Source organism: Chaetura pelagica, unplaced genomic scaffold, assembly GCF_000747805.2.
Source record: "Chaetura pelagica isolate M959 unplaced genomic scaffold, ChaPel_1.0 scaffold17, whole genome shotgun sequence".
NCBI lineage: Eukaryota > Metazoa > Chordata > Aves > Apodiformes > Apodidae > Chaetura > Chaetura pelagica.
The window spans coordinates 2850960-2865989 of NW_009970726.1; the positions used below are offsets into that span (position 1 = coordinate 2850960).

The 15030-nt window shown below is 41.7% G+C and overlaps 1 protein-coding gene across 1 annotated transcript in view; it reads right to left on the minus strand.

Annotated features, from left to right (window-relative positions):
* Window positions 1–939: 939 nt before the first annotated feature.
* The window catches only part of PRTFDC1 (phosphoribosyl transferase domain containing 1), a 54816-nt gene continuing 40725 nt past the window's right edge, over window positions 940–15030 (minus strand). Inside the window, exons 5-9 of the mRNA XM_010007021.1 lie at window positions 7977–7994; window positions 4394–4476; window positions 3937–3983; window positions 1902–1978; window positions 940–1314 (exon numbers count right to left, since the gene is read on the minus strand). Of these exons, the coding sequence (XP_010005323.1) occupies window positions 1267–1314; window positions 1902–1978; window positions 3937–3983; window positions 4394–4476; window positions 7977–7994 (273 nt within the window). The 3' untranslated portion in view covers window positions 940–1266. The remainder of the gene's footprint in view (window positions 1315–1901; window positions 1979–3936; window positions 3984–4393; window positions 4477–7976; window positions 7995–15030) is intronic.

The window sequence follows — 15030 nt, forward strand, 5'->3', positions numbered from 1 at the left end:
CATATTTTTGAAGAGTTTTATGGGATGTGAGAAATATGCTGAAGTAGGAAAATAAACAACTGTGCAAAGTAGTAAGTGTCGTTATAGTTTCTTTATTAGTTTACAGAACCTGAAGCTAATAACAATCTGCCTCTTCCAAAGCTATTGATACACAGCTCCATACTTTGCATTGGCTTCCCTCGGGAGGCTGTTGAGAACTGTTACATTCAGTACAGAATTCAATTTTTCACAATTAATGCAGCACATAAATTAATAAACTTCAAACATGATATATAAGGGAAGGAAGTAATCTCTAGATTATTTATGGGTTAACTTGTTTTTCTATATTTTTTTTTTCTTTTCCAACATTGTCAGATCTGTATTCTTAAAAATGACAGTTACAAAAAATCTCAACTCAGACATGGTACAAAAATCAAATAATAACTGAGCAATTGTCTGACTAGCATTAAATTTTTGTGCTTGATCAGCTTTAATTAAGAATATGCACATAGGAGAACACTGTGTTAATTTTTTTTACTTGTTTGTGTCCTATAGCAGTAAAGGGATACTATGCAGAAATTGAAACCTGCCTGGCATTGTTTTCTCTCAATTAAAATTCAGCACATTAAATAGGTTAGATCTATGGTTACATGACATCTTCCAATTTCAGATCAACACTGTCTTGCAAAGGTTCATTTTGTGCCAGCACTCTAGTTCAGTGCACTCTGAGAGCTAAAACTCCTGTGTGGGAGAGGCAGTAATGGACTGCCCAAAATGCATTTACCATGCAACATTCAGCTTCAGCTGAAACTTTTGAATTGTGGATTTAAATCAAAATAATGCTTTCCATTTGGCAGCAGCGTATCTGACCAAGGCTAAGGGGATGCTGAATTCAGTTAAATTCTGTAAAATAATCTTAATGCACAGAATGGCACTTCTGAATCATCTCATGCAACACCATGAAGTACATGAATTGCAGTGGGTACAATGGACTGCACAAAGTAAAAAAGAATTCACCATGAGACTTGAGGCAGACAAACTATTAGGCAAAAGGCATCCTATGCAGTAATTTTAATACTTAAAAAAGATAATAACTTTAAAAGCCCTCTACTTCACATATCTCACTTCTTTAAATGTTAATCACTTTCTCTAGAGTAAACCCCTTATTACACTGATTTTAAAGAAACACAAGTCAGTTGAACTGCTCTTCTGGGAGGTGCTTGAGGGAGTGTAGTAAAAGTTCTGCTCCACAGAGCTTACACATCTCCAGGTGAGGATGTTACTGCTTCAGACTCTGTATTTTGCTTTGCCATGATCATTGATAACACATATGTGCTGAAAAAACAGATAACACTGATTGCAAGCAAATGTACAGTTGATTACTTTATTATTAATTGATTGTTCAGAAATACTTCTGCATGACCAATCTAGCGATCTTGTAATTACCCCTTCCTTTCCAGAGACCTGGAATTGAATTCTGATTCTGATCTCACTTTCTAGCTACAGCAAGTTTTTCCACTTGCAATTCCCAGCTTTGAGGTCCACCCTTGGGAGCACCACAGGAAACAAAGGCAAGGCTTGCACCTTTTTTCCATCATTATCTCAGTGAGAAAAGGGGCAGACAACATAGCAGTAAAAGTCCAAACCCGTCTGAACTGTAGCTGTGTTTCACTTTTTACTGCTGTCTCTGCATGTACTGGGAATGGTGGATCTGTGAGGTCCTAGGCTGACAGAAGTTGGAGCATAGCAGATTTATGACTTCTGCTCTGAGGAAAATCTTGGGATTATTTGAGGTTTTTCAGGGAGTTCTACACTCACTGAAAGGATTCCAACCATGACATTAAGGCAAATTATGGGGTACTTAAGATATCCTGGAAAGGTAAAGCAGTGACTTTTAAAAACTATTTTTTAAAGAAACTTACATTTAGATCTCTGAAGTGCTCATTGTAGTCCAGGGCATAACCTACCACAAACAAATCTGGAATTTCAAATCCATAATCTGTATTGAGACAAATAAGAAACACCATCAATACAAGACCAGTTGAAATTACATAGCCCCTAAATTCATGTGTTGGTTCTCTGACAAGCAAATTCCAGATGTACGTAGCCCAGGTTATGTTACTTTTGACTTAGAGCCATCAAGGTCAGCAGTAGCACTGTACCCAGTTCCTGCTCACGGGCTGTTTGTGACAGGGATGTGAACAGTCAGCAGAGAGTAGCAGAGCTGAGCACAATGAGCAGTAGCACAACAGACACAGGGTGGAAGGAAGACAAAATCAGAGCTGAAAAACTGAGTCTATATGGAAGCTCCACTGGTACACGGGTGGGATGACAACTATCTAGTACCACAGTAATGAAAAATAAGTAGAATTTTAATTCAGAAGTAACTTTCAGAGGGTTTGTATGTTTTCTTCTGAGAACAGCAAAAACTACTTTGCATATCATGCTACCAAAACACGCCAAATGCTTCTTAAATTAAAGCCCCAACCTTATGAAGACTCATGCACATGCTTGACAAAGTAAATGCATGCAGGGCAGTTGGATCACACGTTGCACTTCAGGCTGAGCACAGGCACGTATCTTTGAGTGTGGAGTTTTGTGAGGTATCAGCACTGTGTGAAACGAGTCAGACTCTCTCCCTACTGTTCACTTATAAACTAGAGAAAACCACAACCTTTTGGACATAAAAATAGGTCAGCATAAAAAATTTTACAGGTATTCAAGGACGAAATGTATGAATTTGTTAAGAACTGTGGGTAATAGATTCTTTGGAATCATAATAATAAATTTGAGTGAGGAAATTACACATCATCGATATACAGGAGTGATCTTGGATGTTTTATACAATTAATCACAGTATAAATAAAAAAAGATAAAACCAGTTTCATTTTACAAGTTATTATAAAAAAATATTAAGCTACCCTTCATGAAATAATTTTATTGTATTTTAATATGTTTTAAATTAGTGAATCCAGCCAAATATATACTTCAATTTACTGGATTACATTCTAAATGTTAAAAATAACAGTGTATAAAAAATTGTACAACAAAATGTTTGGGTCACAGTTCAGACTATTGGGACTAAAACTTCAGGGCCATGTTCACCATCAAGTAACTTTTGCTTCATAACATTTCCTTGTCTCCCACATCCCAGACCAAGACCCTTCATGCTGTCTCCTGGTACTCACCTGCCTACTCTCCTTCTACCTTCCTCCCCAGCTCAGCTGACCAGGGCCTTCTTTAGTAGCAAATACTGGCTGATCTCTTCTAGATGGATCTATTCTTTTCAGTATTTATCCACATACTGTTATTATATAATTTATTCTAATAGTCTAAAATGACAATGGCTTGGTATAGCTCTGGCTCTTCCCTATGGTGCATTACAAGTACCAATAACTCAGAGAAAGTGGTGCTGGTGTGACACAAACAGAACAGTAGGAGTTTAAAAAGCCCAATTTATCTCTTACTTTTTTGGAGGGTGGGATTTAATTATAATTGTTTACTCTTTAAACAATAATACTTTTCAAAAAAGTTATTCTGTTATAAAAATGTAAAACTTGTGAATAACTAGGTCACAATAAAACACCTTTCGTGTTCAGATGGAATCCTGCAGCTCCTCCAAAGAGATGCAATGAGGAAGGAAAAGGAAGAATTGGACTTTTTCTTCTATATAGATTGTCAGAGACAGAAGATAAAACCACTCACCCTTCACAGATAAAATTACACCCTTTCATGGCTTCCTGATAAAGTTTGTACTATGCAGAAAACATCAGATTATCAGGAGACTAAGCTTTCCAAACCACAATTTCACAAATCCTCCCATTGCATCCCACAGTCCCATTGACAACTGATATTTAACACTGCTTCTAGCAGTCCATAGAATTATATGAAAGGCAAGTGGTAGAGTAATGGTAACTTCTTGGACTGTCAAGTACAGATTTTCACAACAACACTTACAATCTGGTCTGTACCCATCAGGCTGAGATGTTCTTTTCACCAACAAGCTGTAATTAAAAACAACATAAGCCCCATGTAAATCTACTTATTTAACTGAATACATGCATAAAAAATATTGCCTTTATCAAAAAACTTCCACGCCATGTGAGTCACTGTTCTTGTTCTGCTCCTCCTCCCAACAACGTCCTGATGGCAGGGAAGACATGGGTATGTTCCCCTTCAGAGTCCATCAATGCCAGTCCTGACATGGCTGAAGGGTCACTGCCACTTCAGAACTACACAAAAGCATTTCCTCTCCTTTCCTCCACCCTCCTCTTAGTGACTCGGGCAGCTCCTCTGTGGAGCTCCCTCTGCCATCCTGCAGCATTGCATTAAAGCAGGATCTCAGAATGGGAACATCCACTGGAAAGTATGTTGGGCTAGACTAATTAGTAAGTTCTGTGATTGTTTTACTCACCTTGCCACTTTAATCATTTTGGGCTTGTATTTTTCTATATTATTAAGCAGAACCTTCATAGTCCTTCCAGTTCCAACAATATCCTTACAAAACACAAGAAAACAGAATAAGTGAAAAAAAAAGGAAAGCTGAAAAGAGGAAATCTGGACAATGACTGAGCAGTTCCACCTTCTTATTTTGTGGAAACAATGTATTTCTCCCAGGGTATTGTGAGCCACATCCAATTAAGGTTATAACTGAGCTCACTCTCTTTGAAGCAAGCACTTTCTACTAATAAAATCATCACTTAAAGGACTGTCCACTTCCTCTTGAAATTAGTTCTGTTTCTAGTATTTGGGATGCAACACAGGACTGGAGATTACTTGCCACTGCAATGACGCAGGGATCAGACTTTTCATATTATGGAGAAGAATGCAGTATGGCCACATCTCTCCATGTCAGGGCTAAATCTGCCCTAATTGTTGTTTTACTAGTCCAGCACAAATAAGTATTCACCAGAGATACTGTACTCAACCTGGCCTGAACGAGACCACTAGATACCTGGCTACAAAACTGCCCATGACATGGAGAGCAGCTATTGACTCTGAACTCTGTAGGTGTGGATTTTTCATTAGTAACACTTTTATCTCTGCTCCCCAGCTATCTAAAAACAATAACAGAATTTGCTGTAGACATTTTTTTGTTTCTGTTACAGCAGCTGGTGTTAACAAACATGGAACTCCCAGCAGTTATTCAGGTAACCAGCCATCTCTGTGTCTCATGACTTTTTCCCCACTCCTTTGCTAAGAAACGCCATTCCAACATTTATAAATTTCCTTCATTACACCATCCAGCTTACTTCCCACTCAAGCAGACTGGGCCTAAGATGCCAGTCAGATGCTGATGTGCTCTCTAACCATCCTAGCTGCTTTTCCAACTTTTAAATAAAATAATCTACATAAATTATGAGAGAATCTGAGAGCATCAGTAGGGTGACACATTCTCTTCCTCCACAGCTGAACACTGTTGCTTTACACCAGCAACGTATCTGCGATGGATCCTCCCCAGGGGACACTGCAGGATGCAATGCTGATGAGCAGGAGTCATGGGCACTTGAGGGAATGACTGACGTTCTCAACCACCATGTGAAAAACCCTGAAGTTGCAAAGCACATGCAGAACTATGCTATGATTTCAAAATCATGCAACCGAGAAGTGCAGAGCACACGTCTTAGGAGGAGCATCTGAGGGAACTGGGGTTGTTCAGCCTGGAGAAAAGGAGGCTGAGGGGAGACCTTATCACTCTCTACAACTACCTGAAGGGAGGCTGGAGCAAGCTGGTTTTTTGTCTCTCCTCCCAAGTAACAAGTGACAGAACAAGAGGAAATTAGCTAACGTTGTGCCAGGGGAGGTTTAGAGTGGATATTAAGAAAAATTTCTTCACCAAAAGGGTTGTGAAGCACTGGAACAGGCTGCCCAGGGAAGTGGTTGAGTCACCATCCCTGATGGTATTTAAAAGACGTGTAGATGTGGTGCTTAGGGACATGGTTTAGTGGTGAATTTGGCACTACTAGTTAACAGTTGGACTTGATGATCTTAAAGCTCTTTTCCAACCAAAACAGTTCTATGACTGATTGCAGTTGATTCATTGTTCTCCAAGGAACAGAACAACTTACAGTACAGGAGTTCATGAAACCATAGAAAGAAAAAATCAGATGACACAGAAGCAAGGACTCCTGGAGGCTGAGTTAGATGGACAGCAAAATTGGCCAAAGATATTCCATTCCATATATCTACGTCGCTCAGAGGAAGGTCAGAGATCACAGAAGACAACTTCCTTCCTTCTTTTTCTCCCCTTCTCTTCCGTCCATGGCCGGCGTCCAGGGAGGACTCTGTTCATCCATCACCATCGACCCTTAGGATTGAGCTCTCATGACCCTTATCACTCTCTGCTCTTTCCCAGCAGCAGCTCTGGGATTCCTCGGGACTCTTCCCAGATCAGGGAAGTGCTGTGGGAGTTGCTGGGGTGGGGGGAGGCGAGAGGTTTTTGCCCACACCTGAATATATCTGTATATAATTGTATATATTTTCTTGTATCATTCATTAGTGTTTTAATTAAAAGAGCATCAGTAGGGTGACACATTCTCTTCCTCCACAGCTGAACACTGTTGCTTTACACCAGCAACGTATCTGCGATGGATCCTCCCCAGGGGACACTGCAGGATGCAATGCTGATGAGCAGGAGTCATGGGCACTTGAGGGAATGACTGACGTTCTCAACCACCATGTGAAAAACCCTGAAGTTGCAAAGCACATGCAGAACTATGCTATGATTTCAAAATCATGCAACCGAGAAGTGCAGAGCACACGTCTTAGGAGGAGCATCTGAGGGAACTGGGGTTGTTCAGCCTGGAGAAAAGGAGGCTGAGGGGAGACCTTATCACTCTCTACAACTACCTGAAGGGAGGCTGGAGCAAGCTGGTTTTTTGTCTCTCCTCCCAAGTAACAAGTGACAGAACAAGAGGAAATTAGCTAACGTTGTGCCAGGGGAGGTTTAGAGTGGATATTAAGAAAAATTTCTTCACCAAAAGGGTTGTGAAGCACTGGAACAGGCTGCCCAGGGAAGTGGTTGAGTCACCATCCCTGATGGTATTTAAAAGACGTGTAGATGTGGTGCTTAGGGACATGGTTTAGTGGTGAATTTGGCACTACTAGTTAACAGTTGGACTTGATGATCTTAAAGCTCTTTTCCAACCAAAACAGTTCTATGACTGATTGCAGTTGATTCATTGTTCTCCAAGGAACAGAACAACTTACAGTACAGGAGTTCATGAAACCATAGAAAGAAAAAATCAGATGACACAGAAGCAAGGACTCCTGGAGGCTGAGTTAGATGGACAGCAAAATTGGCCAAAGATATTCCATTCCATATATCTACGTCGCTCAGAGGAAGGTCAGAGATCACAGAAGACAACTTCCTTCCTTCTTTTTCTCCCCTTCTCTTCCGTCCATGGCCGGCGTCCAGGGAGGACTCTGTTCATCCATCACCATCGACCCTTAGGATTGAGCTCTCATGACCCTTATCACTCTCTGCTCTTTCCCAGCAGCAGCTCTGGGATTCCTCGGGACTCTTCCCAGATCAGGGAAGTGCTGTGGGAGTTGCTGGGGTGGGGGGAGGCGAGAGGTTTTTGCCCACACCTGAATATATCTGTATATAATTGTATATATTTTCTTGTATCATTCATTAGTGTTTTAATTAAAGCTGTGTAGTTTAGTTTTCAATCCAGCCAAGTCTCTCTCTTTTTCTCTCTCTCCTTCCCTACCTGGGTGGGAGGGGGAGGGGATTGAGAGCATTGTTGTCGGACCTGAGTCAAACTGTGACAGTATCCAAGTCAAGTACATGTGGCAGCACTGTAGTGTGTGTGATCTGTCATGCAGTTGCAAAAAGACTGAGAGATCATTAAGCAAATTAGCTTCTCTCCCTCTTCACCACATCGAAGCTAAAGAAGTGTAAACACAGACAAGGCTTTAGAAACTGAGCACACAATCACAACTTTACTGTGTGACTTTGTGTAAGTACTATATGACATAAACACCTGACTTACCTCCACAATTAGAACATTCTGAAAGAAACAAACAAAAAGAAACACAATTACACAATATTCACAAATTAAAATAAACAAATGTTTCAAAGAGTGAAATGAAGACCTGCAGTCCTATGTGCATACATACAATATGATGAAACACAAGGAGTTTCCTCTTTCATTTTTAAGTCCTCAGAAAGAGCCAGCCATAAAAGCAAGCCTTGCACTCAGGAGCTATGACTTTATTCAACTCTGCCTAGATTATCCTCTTTGTGCAAGAAGGGATGTAGCTTTGGAAAATACAATTAGATGGAAGAAATGAAAATGGGATGTGCTTCACTTAATTCCAGTCTGTCTAGCTGTGTATTACTGTATATGTAGTATTATTTCCAATATTTACAATGTTACTACTTCCAACGTTACTATGAGACTATGCCAATATTATTCTTACTCTGAAATAAATGCTCTTGCCCCCACCCTTCCCCCCAGAAACCTCACAGTAAAGGATTACAGGCCAAGCTGTACCACCCTTTCTCATACTGTGAAGCATCCTCTTTCTCTTCAAATACTGCTGCTGAAATGAGTAGTGTTACTTGAAGAGAAGGGCAGTGATCCAGAGAAAGGCAGTGTTGTCAAGCCTTATGACAGCATGATCACAATAGCTGCTGATCATTTTGCTTAAGTTCATCACTGTTCAAGGACTCACAATATCTAAGGTGACCTCTGCCCTTTTATGAAAAACATTAATAAGAAGTAATGTTCCTATTAGAATAAATAAAAATATGTTTATTAGTCAACATTATCATATGCATGTTCAAAAGGATGGACTCTTACAATAATGCATTAAGAACTGCTTTCTAAGGTGAAACCTGCAATAGCAAGAGGAAGTTATTTCACAAATACCTCTCTCCATCCATCCATCCATCCATCCATCCATCCATCCATCCATCCATCCATCTTATACGTATGTGCATATTGTATGACCTGCAAAACCTTGACACAGATGGCTTCATGTCCACCAGACTAGCTTACATTCCACATCCTCTCTATCAGGCTTATTGGCTTTGCTATATACATAATGTGGAGACTAACTTCCTTTCCATCACAAAATCCCAAGGTTTAGACTTCTGAGAAAGACTCAAACACCATGGAGAAGGAGTATATGAAGGGAGTGTGCTCATAAACAGGACACCTTTGACAGTTTCAATAACTGGTATGTAAACATGTTTTTAATCTTCAAAACAGAAATTATTATATAGATTATCCATATTTATATTTATACTGCATTTCCTCCTAACAATCACAGGGCTTGGTAGGAGACACAGCATGCTTCATGTATTAACCATTGCAGAAACATGTTACCACACACTGTATTATACCTGGATGATTCTGAAATGGCAAAACACTCGGTAAAGGTGTGGAGGGAACTCCCGGTAGTAGTTCAGCAGATGTCAGCAATGGAGATACCACTCAAGAAAGCCACTAATTTAGACTGAGCTCCAATGGAATGTGTATTAATCTTGAAGGGTGGCTCCTTTTTGGTGTTTTCATAACAGGTTTCACTGGTGGTTATTCTGCTTGGCACTCCTGACTTTCAACCTCTCAGCTGTTGACACAAACAACTCTGGATCTGAAAGACCTAGTCCTGTGGAGGTAAAAAGTCAAAGGCCTCTTAACAACAAAAGTCCAAAGACACCCTGCCTCTGGAAGTTTCTTCCTTCAAGAAAGAATGGCAGTATGTCAGTCCTTTACATAAGATGAAGAGACCAAAACCATGTTCAGGAGAAGCTTATGACAGGTGTGCAGCGCCACATCTTCTTCAAGGAAACCACTGGATCCAAAAAAGGTTTGCTTCTCATCAGGATTCCTGGATGAAATCATAACTAGGAAGAACACTTCCAAAGATGAACCCAGGACACCTGAGTCTGAGGCATAAGAAAATCACTTGATTCAGTCAGTGGACACCTGAAGATTACATGCAGGAGTAATAGTTTGACCATCCCCCAGGGAACTTGCACAGCTGGTGATATATGTAAATACTTATGTGTGTATATATACATACACACATATATGATATAGGGAGAGAGCAGAAGAGCTGGCAAGAACCTCACCAGAATTAAAGATGAAATTAACTCCTTTAGTACCAGCAAACAGTCAAGGATGATTGCAAGTGGCACCTGGTAGGAGGCTGACCTGACAACATCAGCCTGACATCCTCACCCATTGGCCAGTGAGAGTAACCATGACCAAATACAGCCCACTGACCTCCAGGCAGGTCCACAGCAATAAGACAGGTCTGAGGTTAAGCTGGGAAGTCAGTCTGTCAGTTAGTCTGGATCAACATCTGTAGTAATCTACAGGCATGGCTACAGCTGAGCTGAAGATCAGTACCCATACACCATAGCTCAGGTATGGACTAAAAGCCCAGGGTTGAGCTGAACTGGGGCTCCTGTGCCTACAGGTGTGGGCAGGGCCACAAGTGACACAGGTCATGGCCATTAAGGCCTATCAGTGCACATAGGGCCCTGACAGATTGAGAGAAAAGCATAGTCCTAGGACATTGCATTGTTAGACAAGTAAGTTCTTTGCTACCACAGCTGCTTCAGCTATCTTATCATGAGCAGCAATAGGGATTCTCTTGCTTTCTCTCAAGGGAAAATCATCAAATTAGATAAAATAACAGGACTGCAGCCTCCTTGGCCATGGAATTAGGATCAAAGTAATAAGGAGGAGTGACCTTAATAATCAAGTTGTGAGAGAAAAAATAATAGACATGAATAGAAAATGGGGCTGAGGAGATCAAGAAAGGTCATAATGACTATATTGTTGGTCCAAAGTGTGAACTTAAAACTATCCCTCAGAGACATCTGATTTGCCTGTTTTGAACATGAGGACTTCAGAACTTCCCCAGACCAGTGCCTCATTATCTAAGAGCAAAAATACAGTTAGAAAACTTCTGTTGCTATTTGACCTGAACCTGTTTTGCAGTGGATGTAGAAATGACTTTATTTTCTTCTCTTTTTAACTTCTTCTGTATTTGAAAACAGATCTATTTTCTAGCTTTCTGATAATTCTTTGTTCTCTTCTGGAACCTGTACAGTTGGTTAAGATCCTTCTCCAGTTGTGGTGCCCCAAACCAGAAAGAAGCCTTTTCCAGTGTCAAGAAGAATAAAAGAAACACTCTGTATGCTTTACAAATAATCCTCCTTTCTCTATATACCAGTACAACAGTTACATTTTTTATAAAGGTACACTGTTGTCTCATGTGCAGCTTGTGATCCACCTATTTCCAGTTCAGAACTATTGCTTAGTCATGGAATCATGGAATCACAGAATCACAGAATAGCTTGGGTTGGAAGGGACCTTAAAGATCATTTAGTTCCAACTCCCCTGCATGGGCAGGGACACCTCCCACTAGACCAGGTTGCTCCAAGTCTCATCCAACCTGCTCTTGAACACTTCCAGGGATGGGGCAGCCACAACTTCCCTGGGCAGCTTGAGCCAGTGTCTCACCACCCTCATAGTGAAGAAATTCTTCCTAATGTCTAATGCAAACTTCCCCTCTTCCAGTTTTAATCACCAGTTTAAAACACAGGTTATGGAATGGACTGATGGAAATGGAAACAGGAATATCACAGCTGCCCAACGAGATTTGGCCAGTTCCATAACATGCCTACAGCAATAACCTGTATTGATGGCATCCCACAACTCCCCTACAATCATCCCTAGAAGACACTGCTTGGTGATATGCAACAGTCCCAGTGTGTCCTAGGACCTGACTGAGGTTATTTTTCAAGATGTTCACTTGCAGAGAATCCCTCCAACTAGCTCCTCATGTTCCACGGCTGCAGAGCCCCAGTTCCAGGTCTCTCCTCCCTATCCCTCAGAGCTCAGTGCAGAAGAGACAGCACCTCTGCAGGGGCAGGGCTGGGGGGCAGGGAAAGGGCCCACACAACACTTGTCGATCAGCAGCTCTCGGAGGGAGCTCTGGGAGAGCTGGCACAGGGTGGCTGCACCTTCTTGCTCACTTGCAGGATGTGGGGTGGGATGCTTTGCCCCCTCTCTGCTGGGCATGGGAGGCTGTGCCCCCTGGTGGGGGTCACTGAGGAACCCTGACCCTTCTGGAATACTGCCACTAACATCTCATCAAGGGACCCTGGGGGGGATGAGGAGGGGACCACAGCCCAGCACACTCAGGGAGGTACAGGGCAGCCCCTGGACCAAGGGCAGCAAAATGGCACAGGGGGACAACCCCCAGGAAAGGGGCCCTTCATCTCCCCAGCCTTTCTCCTTCTCACACGCTAGGCCATATTTTGGGCCACCACCTCCCAGCTCCTGGAACAGCCATACTTGGCCACATGCATCACCATCACAGTGTCCTCCTGACAGCAGAATTGCTCTCCCTGCTGGGACCCCAGGGGCTGTCTACAGTGCGAGCTAACCTGCCAGGCATCTGTGTGCCAAGATGGTAATCTTTCCCATGAGGGGAAGAGAGTGAAGAGAAGCCAGGCAGGGGGTCACCCAGCCAGGAGCCAGAGAGAGGAGAGACAGCAGAAGGGCATGAAGAGGAAGAAGAGGCTGAGTCTTGCTGATGGTGTGGAGCCTAGGGAGGTGGGCCCATGTTAAGTTCAAGAAGAACCTATGAAGTGGACATACTGGAAGACACAGAAGAACCTATGGACATGGACTCACCTCCAGCATGGTGCCCCCAGCAGCACACCCCTTTGCCAGGCAGGGCTCTGTGCCAAGGCTCATCCCCATGGCCAGTACAGGAGCACCCAGCCAGCACCATACCCCAGCCCAGCCCCCATACCCTCCTTTGGCCCAGCTTCCATTAGCCTGTCCTGCAGCCTCTCCCCTTCCACCCCCAGCAACCAGGCTGTGATCCTGGCAATCTGTGGTTTTGCATCTATTTTATTTTATTTCATTACTTTCCTGTTCATCATTACCATTTCAAAAGTTGTGTGTTCAGTAAAGTTATCAGGATGCCTGCTTATTTATATATACAAAATATTCTCGTATCTTACACATCAGCTGAAGTCACACACAGGTGACTATCAGTCTTGTGGCCAGACAAACCCTTCAGGCATGTCTGGATCCATCTTGATATTTCACAGAATCAAAGAATCATAGAATGGCCTGGGTTGGAAGGGACCCCAAAGACCATCTACTCCCAAACCCTGCCATGAGCAATGACACCCCCCACAAGACCAGGCTGCTCCAAGCCTGACCCTGAACACCTCCAGAGATGGGGCAGCTACCTCACTTGCATTTATGCAGAAGACTGCTTCTATATAAGCACAGAAGTTAGCATTCATCTTTATTGCCATTACATATAATTCTTTGAACAAAATTCTTAAAATAATTTCTTAAGATCATAATGCTCTTTTGTAGTATTTTTCCAGGTATCACAACCATTAAATGCTAATTCTATCTTTTAAATAATGAATTAAATACACTGTAGTCCCTGGAGAACATGCTTTAATGCATCCAGTCTGACAGTAAAGCATAATTAACTGTTTTTTGAGAAGAGCTTTCCAACCAGTTATACATCCATCTAATAGAAATTTAATCTTGTCTACATTTCCTTATCACAGATGACTCATACGTAGGAAAGAATATCAAGATGGATCCAGACATGCCTGAAGGGTTTGTCTGGCCACAAGACTGATAGTCACCTGTGTGTGACTTCAGCTGATGTGTAAGATTTCATATTTACTGACTAACTTGAGAAGGAAGGATACTAGTGGACCCTGTAATAATTTGACCGGCATTCTGTTGTTCTTGCCTCTTCTCTTCAGAGTCCAACAGTTGTAAATTATATGCATGGGGAGATTTGGTTCTTTGAAAGTCCCTTTAATCAGGCAGTTGTCTGAGTCAGGAATCAGAGATTCTCCATTTTTTATTATGCACATTCTCATTATTTCCAAAACATTGATCAGGATTTTTTGTGCTATGAAGAAAGCCTGTATGTAAGGACTTTGTAATGGACAAGCCAGTATAAAATATTCAGATACGAGAATATTTTGTATATATAAATAAGCAGGCATCCTGATAATTTAAAATGATAACATTAATCTTGGTTTTGATTAAGCAGGTTTACTGTAACTATGTCATTATACTTCACTTTTCCTTATGACTGGAGGCATCCAACATGGCTTGCCATCATCTGGTACCAGAAACTGTCTTCTAAAAAATGACACGATGTGCTGGGAAACTGACTTTAATGCTGCCTTTCCCCTACCTTTCTCCTGTTGAAGCAGGCTGCTGGTAGAAGGGTCTGGACAAGGGATGGCATTGCAGGGAAAAAAACCTGCCAGGAAATGTTTTGATACACTGCAAAGTAGGTAGTGGTGATGTGTAACTAAAAGTGGGTGAAACAGATTAGCTTATCCTTGAACAGATGGGTAGAAGATAAAATAATGCAATGGATACAACAAATTGGTACATTATCAGTGAAGTTACCATCATCCTAAATGCACAGCTGGCTTCATCCAGCATATTCTGGGAAAGGTTTCAGTGACCTGTAAGCCCTTATTCAGCTTTACCATGAAATCCACCTGTGAGCTGTTGGGCAGAATGCTGGTCAAACTCCTCAGCCTGTGGTCCTACAGCAGTGACTGGTAGCTGGACAAATTATAGGAGGCTAAAGGATGCTGAAAAGAAGGTTTTTCAAGTGTATGTGCTTGAAGATCCTGTATCACACAGATCAAGACTGTTTTGTCCTTTCAGGTATATCTGCAGAAATTGCAGAGAAGGAAACTACATGAAAAGTAATCCTGACTTCTGGCATGCATTTGATATTTTCTGTCTATTTTTGGAGCTCGGGGAACAGGGAATAGGAATATTTACTGACATGTTGACTAGACTGAAGATGGCTTAATTTCTGAGTAGAGCCATCTTCATGAATACAATCTGTGAGTATATCCATAAATCTAATAATGGTGCTAATATATCCTACAGCGAGACAGAGAGGACAGTTAGTTTTTAAAATATGTCCTGGAAAGATTTCTTATATAGTCCAAATAAAGAAGGGGTGGTGGCTCAGCTGTCAGAGAGAGAAACACCTTCCTGC